Genomic DNA, 13614 nt, shown 5'->3' on the forward strand with positions numbered 1-13614 from the left:
AAACAAATCACAGACAAGGGAGACACAGGAAGAATGTGACAGCCTGTTTCATCACTGAGGCTCTGTGGGCTGGCAATTCTCTGCTGGTTACCTAAAAGGCTGACTCAATTCCCAAGGGAGTTCTGAGCTCAGCAAATCGGGTGCCAGCCACAAAGACAGAATCGCATTCCAGATCTTGCAGTTAAATCAGCAGCTCACTGGCTGGGCTGGGCTGGGTAGGCTTTTATTTGAAAGATCCACGTGAAGCACTCCCAAGAACAGTCGCCAGGATCCTACAGTACACACATGAGGGTCTTTGGGGGAATGTACTCGAGTCAGAAATAAAGACAAATTCCCCATGCTATTTGGTAGCAGGGGATACAAATCTCACATGCAGAAGAACTTCAGGATACTGAGGACAGGAACCTAGTAAGTTCCTTAAGGGGAAGAATCAAATGTGTCAACCGTATGCCTGGCACACAGTAGGTGCTTGGTAAATGCTGAATGAATTAAAAAAACATCCTGCATCACATTTTGGGACAAATTCTCTCAAGGACACAGCTTTCCTCTTTCACATCACCTCCCCACTTGCCCCAAATAAATGAATCAAAAAAGAGTTTTAATTCAGGAAGATGCTGACATGTCCAACTAGTCTACCTACCCGAGGATAGGGGATCCCTGTCTTGGTGTTTTCAAAGGCCGGCAGGAGCCGCACAGCCAGGTCGTGGGCCATGTGCAACAATTCGTTATCATAATCCTTAATTGTCATGTCACCAAAGGGCTGCTTGGAGTCAGTTATTATTCTGTGGGCAGAGAGGAGACTTCCTAGGACCCTAAAAGACAGGATGACAAGAAGAACACACAAAAACAATACAATCATGTTGCTTGTCAATGCATACAATCCGGTTCAGACTGAAAGAAGCAGCCTCAAATCCCTTGAACTCAGAGCTGCCTGGAATCAGAGGGACTGAGCTTAATGGCTTCTCGAAGTTCCTTCCAGCCCTGATAAATGACTGATTCTTTTTTTTTTTTCTTAATTTTTTTTTCTTAAGATTTTATTTATTTGCGAGAGAGACAATGAGAGACAGAGAGCATGAGAGGGAGGAGGGTCAGAGGGAGAAGCAGACTCCCTGCTGAGCAGGGAGCCCGATGTGGGACTCGATCCCGGGACTCCAGGATCATGACCTGAGCCGAAGGCAGTCGCTTAACCAACTGAGCCACCCAGGCGCCCCTAAATGACTGATTCTTTATTAACCACATCACTGAAGAGTGGGGAAGAGAACCATTCACCTGAGGCCGCCAAGAATAATCTCACTTAAAGTAGTTAACTAATGGCCGGCAGTCTCAATCATCTCATCGGAAGGGAGGGTACTAGCCAGTCTCAGAATAAACATTACCTTTCAGTATTAATAAATGACTCTTGCTTTCTCTCACATGGGGAAAACACTTAACCATATCAGAAACAGGAAAGGGCAAGACAACAAACACTAAGTAGCTTTCCTAGTCTGGGCTGCCAAACAGCTGAGAAATTCTCCACGTTCTGGTGAGGAAGCAAGGTGAGGATGAGGAGAAGGTGAGGAGGAGGAAAAGACCTGCTCAGAGGCAGAAGGCCACGAGCTCAGATCTACGAACCTACCGAGCCAGGAATCATGCACCACTCCAATGACCTCAAGCTGATTGCGATGTTTGTCGGCACAAATGTTTTCATAGCTTTAATTTTAAATAAATAAATGATACATCTGGAATGGTATGCAGTAACACAGTTTTCAAAAAGTTTAAATAGTAAAATAGTCACAACATATCAACTAGAGAGGCAAGATACAAAACTGTGTATGGAACATACACCCAATACCTTGGTGGGGGGAGGCGGGGAGAGGGGCATCAGGCACTGGTGGAGGGTGGGGAGAGAAGAGAGAGTCGCACATGAGGGGGAAATAGACCCAAATGGTAAGCAGTCGGTGGTAGGTAAGATGGGAAACTTTCATTTCCTTCAGAAATGTGTAGGGGTTTTCCTAGGACACAGTGAAGGAAGGCAATGAGACCAGACACCAAGTGACAGTGAAAATCTGCATTAAAAGGACACCCATCTCCAACCTTCATTAAAGCTCAAGTGAGTCTTTTCAGCAATGTAATTACTCTGAAATGTCAATTGTTCCACTGTTGATAAAGCCCAAAAGGGAGAGGAAAAATGGACACAGCGCCCATTAGGTCCCCCACAGACTCTCTATCTGGATCTTGCAGCTGGGAGAGCCTCACAGGAATTTTGCTGCTCACACACACAAAAGAAGCCTTCAATCCATTTCATGTACTATTTTACCTTATTGTGGCCTCAAAGACTTGGACGGTGGAATCTTTGTCAAATGAAACTGTGTCGATCACTAACTTGACTGCTTTCTGGAACTCAGATGAATTTCCCATTATCTTTAAAAAGAGGAACACAAACCATTACAACAGCTTGAAATGACACTGAGGGACCACTTAATCTAAATGTCTGTACGAGGTTTTGCCACCCATGGGAGGAGCGGAAACACAAAAGGTAGAAAAGCACAGTTATCTCTTAGAATATATTCCAGGACAGATGGCAAGCCCATCTCCCGCAACTCAAGAATCCTATCTCCAAATAGTCAAACTGTGAAATAATTCCTCATGAATCATTAGTACCCCTCACCTTCCCACTAAACTCTCCCTCAAACTTCAGTCTGATCTCATTTAGCATGCAAGGCACTAGAGTTCCTAAAATTCTTGAAATGAGTAAAAATAAATCCAAAAACCAAAGAAACAAAAATATAACTTCCCCTATGCTCCTCAAATAAATCGACAGCTTGGGTGCTTGGCTCCCAGGAGACCAAAACATCTGGAAAATGGACTTGCTGCTGGTTATCCAGATGTCTAAACACTTTGAGAAATAGTAGCATTTTCTTTTAGAGCACAGCATAAAACCAGTGGCATTCAAATCAAACAAGACATACAAATAATCAGCTCCGTGTCCTTTTTTAAAGAGTGATCCAAAATTATAATTCCTATTTTGGGTGCATGAATATGATCTCATACTAAGCTGCTCTCTCTTATAAGAAGTGCAAATTGGGAATAAAATTTTACAGATTAACCGAACCAAAATGCTTTCATTCTGTTCAAAAATTTAGGACAATCCTGGGACTTTAAGGACATCATAATGATACACACACAAAGGAAAAACAAATAATTTCATCCAGACACTATTTCTTTCAAGTGTGCCTTATTTCCTAGTATTTATTGGTCTAGCGCATCTTTTTATTCCCCTCTTCGTTGTTACTATTCCTAAGTACAGACGTTTCTTTCCTGGCCTTTAGTTCTTTGTTTTTAAAAGGTTACGCAATAATGCTACAAGTTGCAGCCAATGGTCAGGGGACTGCTATCTTCTCAGTTTCCACAGCACATCTGTTAGAGCCTGTTTAAAATGTTAGCAAGAGAACAAGAAAACCTCAACTGAAATAACACCTGAAAAATAAGCCCGAAGTGCTAGCACACCGAAGACCGGATATTCTACAATGAAAACCACAGAAGTGGCTTTGTTTCCTTACAGATGCTCACCAGCAACAATATCTGTTAGCAGCTGCAGAGGCTGATATAATCTCAGATCAAGTGGAGGATGGTGAAGGAAGCTAGCAACTTTCAATTACATATTCTAATTTACCATTTTAGTCACACAGCTACAGCCAGAGTAAGCAGGCTGTAAATCATTCACTCAGGCTTAAGAAAACCTGGACTGAACAAAAGAGTTAAATAGTTTCTTTACTGCAGGACTTCTCAGAGTCAGGGTACGTTGTAGCTCTCCAATAATGGGACGGGCATGCAGAATTTCTCAAGGTTCACTTGGAAACAGAATTCTTCTTTTGGGGACTATACCCTTGGAAACGGTGCTGGGAAATGCCGAATTTGGAGAAATTCATTTTTTGAACACATATTTGCACTCCTACTATGTGTGAGACACCATTAGGTGGAGAGTGCAATGAGTAATAGAAATGAGGTCTCTGTACTTACTGAGCATGGGGGAGGGATAAAAAGATACAATGAAGGCCAAAAAAGAGAGGTCAGGTGCGAGAGAGGTGCTCCTTCATAATGTATATGAGTCTGGGGAGACTCTTTAATCAACACCTATAAGGCTGAGTCAGCCTCCGGTATCTTCAACAAGATAACTCTAATTAGGCTGAGCAGACTTGTCCAGGTACATTGTGATCGTCCATGATGGATGACTGAAGTGGAGCAGCAAGAACCCCAGAAGGAGAAATTGGGCCACTAAAATGCTGTGCAGCCACAGGCTGGCAGAATGAAAGCCCGGGGCCCCCGCAGACCCTGGGCCCAGGAGGGCACAGAGAGATGAGAGAGAGGGCACACAGAGTCCTAGTGAGTCTTCGGCCAGTGGGCTCCTGGGCAGCTGCAATACTAACTTAGCTAGCATTACCCACTTCCAACCCCTGACAGTTTTAAACTCTTCTCAGCGAAGTTAAAACAGACCAGAGGACATTATTAAATGCAGGATCTGGGCTCGACTACAGGAAGAATTCTCTAATGGTAAAGGCATGCTGGATAATGAAGCGGAGCAAAGAGGTTGTGCAATCACCTTCAAGAAGGAGGATCTAACATGTTACGCTGAAATACAGTGCCTTGGAAGCCAAGTGCCGAGAGGCAGACTGTGCGCATGGCGCGCACGGCGTGATGGTAAGTACCACACCACAGTGGCGTCCTGCTTGCAGTGTGCTTCTTCATACCCGTTCAGAGGTCTCCAGCTCCCAGACTCCACGAGGGAAACCATGGGGCGCTGGGGGAAAAAGGCAGCACCCAAGTTGGCAGCCCCAGTGGGGACAAAACATGGAGTGGCACACAGAAAGGAGTGAAAAGAAGCTCTTCTCTTCTAGAAAAGAGCTTGCGCGATGGCCCGGAACCAGGGCTCAGGACACACTTTGGGGAGCACGTAGCCAGATGCTATTTCAGGAGCTTGTCTTTTACTTCTCAGATCTTAACTACAGTAACTGTCAACTTGAATGGAATGCTCCACTGATTCCTTTATCGAATAAAATAGTGGGAAACTGAGAGAAAAATAGGTTTCCCCCAAAACAATCATACTTTCTTCTCCATTTTATTTAGGGGAATCACATTTCCACTCCTTTAACCTTGAATGCTTTCCTCGCCCTCAGCATTAAGGTCATTAAAATAAACAATGGCTATGAAAGCTATGAATACATTTTGAGTATCAGTTTTCCTGGAACTCCCATCCCTGGTGGAAACTAGGGATAATCAACCCCAAAATATCTTAATTAATGAAAAAAATAATAAGGCTAAACACTTACTGCAAGTGTATCCAACGCATCAACAAGAGTCAATGAGTAATTCCCGAGCACATCATTGATGTTCAGATTTGAACTGAAAAAGAAACAAAATTAAAATTAAAGAAAGGTACTTTATTTTAAAAGAGAAAAGGACAATAAAACTAAACACCCATCAGAAACTAAAACTGTTGGCAACTCTTATTGATTCAGGGATGATTATAGGTGGGTCAGTACGGCAGTGGTCTTTCTATCTCCTAAGTGACCATTTCTAAAGTGTCTACAAGTGGACTCAAGTCACCCAACATCAGAGACACACTGATGACGCTATTGTGGGAAGAACATGCAACAGGAAGTCTGGAGATGGTGAACCAGAGTTGTGCGCCCTCCCTGAGGTACAGTTTTATCACCACAAATCACCTCTCTGGTCAGCTTCAAAGAGCTCTGATTTCAAAATCATTAGGAATGGAAAAGAAGAAAGACCCTGTCATGTGACCTGCCCATGACCCTTTATTTTATTTTTTTTTTTAAGATTTTATTTATTTGTTTGAGAGAGAGAGATAAAGAGTGCATGCACAAGCAGGCGGGAGGGCCAGAGGGAGCTGGAGAAGCAGACTCGCCGCTAAGCAGGACTCCATCCCAGGACCCTGAGACCATGACCTGAGCCCACGGCAGATGCTTAACTGACTGCACCACCCAGGCGCGCCACCCCACCCCCAACACCATGACCCTTTAATACAGAAATCAGCCGCTCCAGCAGGTTATACACAACAAAAAGCAAATACCTTCTGTGACGGCCTGATTACCACTCACTTGTGCTTTGGTTGGGGGAATAAATTAACCTCTTGATCTCATTTTCTCATTCACATCTCAATCAAAGAATGCCCATCCCCTCCACCAACTCTGAGGAGCTGAGCCAGGGCAGGACTGCTCTGCACTGGAGCTGCACCCTTGTTTCTGCCCACTGTCCCCACAGTCAACACCGATTTCCCTTCCTGAAGCAACCTTAAGACACCGACTTCAGGCCTGCAATGAGGAGAAAGCTCCCCAGTCACTGGGACAGCTCCTTACAACACTAAAACCGATGCCGAGGACAAGGAATAGGTCCGGGAAGGGCAGGGATGAAGCAACTGTGCAGCTTGCCAAACTGCGGGGACTTCAGTTATTCCCCGGTCTCATTCCCACAAGCCCAGAAAGGAAAGGGCAAAAGCCTGAAAAGACGGAAGTAAGGAGAGAAATAGGACACCTGTTTACTTTTATTAAAGACCAAAGTGAGAAGCCCTAACTTTATCTTCAACAGCAGATTCGCTGAAATGATGGCACCTTTCAGCACATCCGCAGACCACTGTAGCCAGTCCTTGAGTCACCCGAATGGGGCCTCGTCTTGCTTCCCCTGTTCTGGATGGCCCGCTCTGCTCTCTGAAAGCGTACCCTCCAATGTGCCTCGGTCGGGTGAACAGCCTTACATGACGCAGGTACACACAGCTTCAACACATCACAGCTGATCCTGCGCGAGCCTTCCTGTTGCTTTGTTGTGTGCTGTGTTACCCCCACTAAATCTAGGACAAAGAATTTAGAGCTAACTTTGAGATACATTGCCTCAAACAAGCTATATAGAAGGGGTTATCTAGGAACCAGGGTTATCTCGCCCCTCACAAGCCATGAGGCCAGCACACTGCATGGCTGAAAACTGCACCTGCTTCTTCTATTTGTAGATTCTTTCTAAATAAAGTTATATAATTGCAGAAGGTCCTCTAAAGATGAGAGCCATGGGTTAAAATAAGCACTTCAAGGGCAGTGCCAGCCAGAAAGAATACAGGAAATGCCAGAAGTTGGAGGAGAAGGTCAGAGTAGACAGGGAGATCCTCGTACTCAGTTCTGCCAACTCCAGAATATTCTGTTGGGTTTAAATATTTAACTGCATTGCTCTGTGGCTCAGAAACAAAGAGTGGGTTCCCACATCCCACCTCATTAGAAAATGGTTCCCTTGCCACTTAGCATTCAAGCTGGATGATGGATAAAACACCCCAACTGCCCTCTCCTGAGCTGTACCCTCACCCTCTCCACCTGCACAGGCCTGTGGAAGGTAGTACGAATTCTGACCACTACACTCCTTCACCTGTTTTATAGTACTTTCCTGTTAGGCTATAACTAAAAAGGACCCAATTTTACACTACCTCTCAATACAGTGCCCAAGCAGTCACTCAGAATGAACAGTTATAAGAAATGCCACAGTAGGGGCACCTGCGTGGCTCAGTCAGTTAAGCAGCTGCCTTCAGCTCAGGTTATTATCCCAGGGTCCTGGGATCGAGTCCCACATCGGGCTCCCTGCTCAGCGGGAAGCCTGCTTCTCCCTCTGCCTGCTGTTCCCCGTGCTTGTGTTCCCACTCTCGCTGTGTCTCTGTCAAATAAATAAATAAATAAATAAAATCTTAAAAAAAGAAAAGAAAAAAAAAGAAAAGAAAAAAGAAATGCCACAGTAAAAAAATAAAAATTTGGAATAACTGGATGGGTTCCTTCTCTCTACTCAGACAAATCCCCTGAAAAATCTAAAATGTGCATTAAAACACTTTTATTTTCTACCAAGTAACTGCTATACACTCTTTCAAAATGTGCCATAATAGAAAGAAAAGAAAGAGGGGTATGAAGGGAAATGTAGATTCCATAAAACCCTCTTGGCCTAACAGCACCATATTACTGTGATTCCATTTATGCCAGCCCACGATGTAGGTATAAGACTGTGGCCTTGTTCTTTGCAGATTGATCAATGGCCAGCCTGACTTACCTGCTAAGTGCCTCAAGCCAAAAGAACTCAATCTCCCAGTACAGGGCTAGGCCCACAAGTACACATCTTTCCACATCACCAGCTGGCTCAACCACGATGACCCAGAATTAAACTCTCCACTTAATTTACCACGTGTGCCTGTCCATGACATTCGCTCCAGTGTGAATTTATAAGGTTCTTATCACCCCAAAACACAGCTGAAAAAACTACAACCTTTGGCAGGCAATTTTTGATTATGTAACTAACAAAATCAAACATATGGTTTTAAAAAAAAAAAATCTCCCACATATACTTAACCTGTACCAGCTGTTAGAAATCTACCCGGTGCTGGGTAGGCACAGAGGTAATACAAGAAACAGTCTCTGTGTCAAGGGACGGATAATCCGGGGAGACACGACAAAGGGAAAGGAAGGTGAACACACAACAGTACTCAATTCTGAAGTGATGTGGAACAGCAGACCAAAGAAAGGAACTGAAAGGAGAACCAAGTAAAGCAAGGAAAATCGTCTTCAAATAGAAAAAGACTTAGGGGGGGCGCCTGGGTGGCTCAGTGGTTAAGCGTCTGCCTTCAGCTCAGGTCAGGATCCCAGGGTCCTGGGATCGAGCCCCGCATTGGGCTCCATGCTCAGCGGGAAGCCTGCTTCTCCCTCTCCCACTCCCCCTGCTTGTGTTCCCTCTCTCACTGTCTCTCTGTCAAATAAATAAAATCTTAAAAAAAAAAAAAAAAAAGAAACAGACTTAGGTCTGACTCTGAAGTGGGACAGGAGGTTAGAAAGAAAGAAGAATGCACAGGAGGCCGTCTTAGGCTAGGGGTGCCTAGGACTGGGTCGGTTTGGTGGCCAATATCGGTTGGGGTTGTTCATAGATTTGCTTTTTTACTTGAACAGCAAAATGGCTGGGGAGGAAGCAAAGAAGGATCATGTGCCCAAGGCCTGAACTACTGTTATCATTCACAAGATTACAAAAAATATAATCTCCAAATTTATTTGAAGAAACTTTTGAATTCAGGGTGCCTGGGTGGCTCAGTTGGTTAAGCGACTGCCTTCGGCTCAGATCATGATCCCGGAGTCCAGGATCGAGTCCCACGTCAGGCTCCCTGCTCAGCAGGGAGTCTGCTTCTCCCTCTGACCCTACCCCCTCCTGAGCGCTCTGTCTCAAATAAATAAATAAAATCTTTAAAAAAAAAAAAAAAGGGAAAGAAAAGAAAGTTTTGAATTCGGATCCTCCAATCCAAATTGAGGATATTATTATTAATATTAATATTAATCTGTAGCTAGGCCAAAAGATTTGCTACTATCAAGGATTCAGGTTTCATTTACTTCATGTTAACTCCTCACCCTACCTACAGTCAAATAAGACAGGCAAGACAAGCCTCAAGTAAATGTGACTAAAAAGAAAAGATACACAGGTTGAGTGCCCATATTTTGTTTCTGTACTTCCTACATAATATTCTAATGGTTTTGTCCTCTATATTTTAAATGCATCATTAGAATACACTTGACAAATATCATTAGAATACATTTGATTTTTTAAAATCTGAAAAATTTGGGGGGTCCTGGGTGGCTCCGTCAGTTAAGCATCTGCCTTCAGCTCAGGTCAGGATCTCAGGGTTGTGGGATGGACCCCATGTCAGGCTGCTCAGCTCCCTCTCCCTCTGTGTTCTCTAACTCTCACTCTTGCTCTCTCTCAAGTAAATAAATAAAATCTTTACCCCCAAAAAAAGATACTAAAAAAATAAAATCTGAGAAGTTTTTATTGCAGGTTATCTATTTTGGGGATGTAAACATATCCTATTGTTTCACAGCCAGAATGACAAAGCTCTGGTTCTAAACTATTCCTTGAAAATACTAGTCTGAAAGGAGTTAAGTTAAAGAAAGGAGAGTAAAAAAAAATTAACCTTTCCACTCTTTGGAAGCAGCCAGTGTGAGGGTCTACTCAAGGCCATCATAACCCCAGAGTTCTTTCACCTCCTCAAAGACACCAAAGGTTTATCAACCGAAAGGTTTATTAACCTCTGGGCACAACACTTCCCAAATGCCATCCCCCCAATATTTCAAACTCCATCTTTCCAACATCAGTACATCTGTCTCAAAGCAACCTGACCTCAGTTTACCCACACCGCCACTGTACAATCAAACCAAGACACTCATCAGCAGACCTCGTCCTGAAACAAAAGCCTATGGCACCAGGAACTACCACAGGCACCAGCAAGTTAACCAAGTGCCACATCACCTTGCTGGAGAGGGGCTCCAACTCACCAAAGGGTTCCTAAGGTTCATTAAGAAAAGCATCAAAATGTCATCAACTCACTCTCCTGATTATCATATTCCCAATTGAAAGCGTTATCACAAGTCCTCATTAAACTGTTTTCCTTAGATCCACACCATAAAAGGAAATCTGAGGAAAAAGTCTGTGACAGAGAATAGGGCACTTAACTCAAAGTATTCTCTCCCTCGGGGCGCCTGGGTGGCTCAGTTGGTTAAGCGACTGCCTTCGGCTCAGGTCATGATCCTGGAGTCCCGGGATCGAGTCCCGCATCGGGCTCCCTGCTCGGCAGGGGGTCTGCTTCTCCCTCTGCCCTCTGCCCTCTTCCCTCTCGTGCTCTCTGTCTCTCATTCTCTCTCTCTCAAATAAATAAATAAAAAATCTTAAAAAAAAAAAAAGTATTCTCTCCCTCTTTATAATACCATGAGCATTAGTGAGAAAATACAAGTAAGATCCAAAATATGTACACACACTTTGGATTCAACAATGTAAAATATGTGTAGGCATATGGGCGGGAGCTGGCAGGAAAAATAAATTAAAAATAACTGTCTGGGGGCGCCTGGGTGGCTCAGTCGTTAAGTGTCTGCCTTCGGCTCAGGTCATGATTCCAGGGTCCTGGGATCGAGCCCTGCATCGGGCTCCCTGCTCGGCGGGAAGCCTGCTTCTCCCTCTCCCACTCCCCCTGCTGTGTTCCTGTTCTCGCTCTCTCTCTCTCTGTCAAATAAATAAAAAAAATCTTAAAAAAAAAAAAAAAAACGGGGGGGTTTAGGTTTTTTTTTTTTTTTTCAAATTTTAATCTTTTTTCCTCCAATAACAAACAACAAAAAATGAGATCCAAAGAAAATACATAGGTATAAAGTCTATACAGTTAAGGACTAACAATTAACTCATTAATTTCCTAATATCTGGAAAGGCCACAGTAATTTGTAATCAAAACTTAATAAAAATTTTTCTCAAAAAAAAAAAGTGAGATAGAAAATATTTATATGCATAAAGCCTGACATAATGAAGCAAGAAAAATAACTCATCAGTTTCCTATAATTTTTTTTTAAGATTTATTTATTCATTTGAGAGAGCCAGAATGAGAGAGAGAGAGAGAGCACATGAGAGGGGGGGAGGGTCAGAGGGAGAAGCAGACTCCCTGCCGAGCAGGGAGCCCGATGCGGGACTCGATCCCGGGACTCCAGGATCATGACCTGAGCCGAAGGCAGTCGCTTAACCAACTGAGCCACCCAGGCGCCCCCAGTTTCCTATAATTTTAAAAAGGCCCAGTCCTTTGAAACTAGCTTGGACTGTGCCCCTCGCTTCACTAAAACTCATGCTCCTCAAATTGTCATTTAAGAAAAGACTTTGTAGATAACCAAACCATTTTTTTAAATTCTTCAAGCCCCTTTGATATAGGGGCTTCCTTTTCATAAGTTAAGGACTGGACTCTTCCTTTTACCAGATGAAGGACGATACATCCCCCAAAAGTCCAAAAGCACCCATAGAATGTGGGGCCAAGGCAATGGGCACCCCATCTCCTCCACTCCCATCCCCCAGAGGAAGGTAGTCACCTACCCGGTCCAACAGGGTCCGTGGCAAAACACACCCATTCCCTCCAGCTAGAAGGTCTTTAGCTGGGTGTGCTGTCCTCTTGGACTCTGATGTCAACAGCAGTGACCCTGGAAGCTTGGCCTCCACAGACAAGGCTGGTGGAAGGGGAGGACGGGCTGACCTTACTGGACAGTCCTGCCACCAGAGTGGAGGAATTTATGGGACAGATAAAGGTGACAGTCAATTCAGCGGCCAAGGAATCAAACCCTGAGTATCAAGACCCCAAATCAGAGCCAGATATAGTCTGTGTGTGTGTCTCTCCCTCTCCTGTAAGTTTCCTCAGCCTAAAAAGCAGCCCCTGTAAATGAAGGAGAAATGTAGCCCCGCTCTGCCTCATGATCACGGGCGGGCTTTGGAGAAGTCCTTACCCGGAATCAACTCCTGAATTTTTATATGGGGCTGTGGGGCGCGGGGATGAGGGCTTCTTTTGAAGCTGTGTTTACAAGGGATTTCATTTTGATTATATATATATATATATATATATATTCATCTGGAGGAGGGGTTGTTGGAGATGAGTCTAAAGCCCCGGAAGCTACCCTCTGGTACTGCTACCGTCCCTTCCTGTCTCTGAGCCTCAGTTTCCCCATCTGTAAAAGAGACTGCGCTGGACAGCTGTCGTGTAACTCAGAGATATCGGAAGAATCAAGAAAGAGAACAGCCACAGGCCCATCTACACACCCCGCAAGCCCAGGGGGACCCCAGGGGGTAGGGCCAAGGCACTGCGCGGGAGGGTGTGGCCCCAGGCCCCTAAACGCCGTGGCATCCCTTGGGGGACCCGGAGGTCAGAAGGCTGCATCCTGACCGGGAGGACGGAAGGAAGCGCGTGGGGCGCGCCGGCTACTCACGGGTCCCCGCGGTCAGGCCCTCGGCCGCGGCAGTGGATGGGGTTGAGCTCGTCCTGGGGAAAGGCGTGCGCCATGTAGTTGTCGTAGCCGAAGACGAACATGCCCCGCGCTAGGTCGCGCATCTGGGCGCGCAGCTGCGGCGGGAAGGCGCCGCTGTAGCGCTTCTCGTACTCGTCCGGGCCGCGGCCCCGGCCGCCCAGCACGTAGCCCCAGTGGGCCGGGCCGCACACGCCCGGCTCCGGCCGCCGCGGAGCTCGCCGCCGTCCAGCTGCCGCCGCCCCGGGGCCCGGAGGCTGCAGCCACGACGGCCCCGACGGCCCCCCGGGCGTCCCGGGCCGGCCCGCGGGCCCCGACGCAGGAGATTCGGGGCCGTCGGGGGCCCTCAGGCGCTGGAAGCCGAAGCTGAGCGGAAAACGCTGGTAGAAGCCCATGCTGGGCCCCAGCCCGAAGACGAGCCACAGCACTCCATGGAGGCCAAGCCGGAGGAGCACCAGCCCCAGGACGAGCGCTCGCCATTGCATGGTCGCGCGGGCGCCGCGGGCATTATTTTAAAGCGCGGGGGACTTCCCCCGCGGACCACCGCACCCCACCCCCGCCCCGTAGCCCCGCGCACTTCCCCTTTAAGGAACTCCCCCGTGACGCACCAGGAACCGGCCCATTGTCCCCCACCTCCCGTCCCTCGGGCCGGCCGGCCCGGCCCCGCGTTCGCCCGCCCAGTCGCCCGGGATTGGCCCGGCCCGGCCCGGCCTCGTGGGGCGCGGCCGGGGACTCCCTCCCGCGCCATAGGCCGTCCGGACTTCCGCAGCGCCGCGAGGCCCGCCCCATCCCCCGCCCCGCCCTC

At 46.5% G+C, this 13614-nt stretch overlaps 1 protein-coding gene across 3 annotated transcripts in view; it reads right to left on the reverse strand.

Moving 5' to 3' along the window:
• Positions 1–13389, reverse strand: part of EDEM1 (ER degradation enhancing alpha-mannosidase like protein 1) — a 29902-nt gene extending 16513 nt beyond the window's left edge. Inside the window, exons 1-5 of one of the 3 annotated variants that reach the window (XM_034998396.1) lie at positions 13100–13388; positions 12774–13057; positions 5307–5379; positions 2297–2400; positions 641–812 (exon numbers count right to left, since the gene is read on the reverse strand). In XM_034998396.1, the coding sequence (XP_034854287.1) occupies positions 641–812; positions 2297–2400; positions 5307–5379; positions 12774–13057; positions 13100–13294 (828 nt within the window). In that variant the 5' untranslated portion in view covers positions 13295–13388. Of the gene's footprint in view, positions 1–640; positions 813–2296; positions 2401–5306; positions 5380–12773 lie in introns of all 3 variants that reach the window. The other 2 variants (XM_034998397.1, XM_034998395.1) reach the window with 2 other exon arrangements.
• Positions 13390–13614: the final 225 nt, after the last annotated feature.

This window comes from Mirounga leonina, unplaced genomic scaffold (assembly GCF_011800145.1).
Source record: "Mirounga leonina isolate KUSES-001 unplaced genomic scaffold, KU_Mleo_1.0 Mir_94, whole genome shotgun sequence".
Classification (NCBI taxonomy): Eukaryota; Metazoa; Chordata; class Mammalia; order Carnivora; family Phocidae; genus Mirounga; species Mirounga leonina.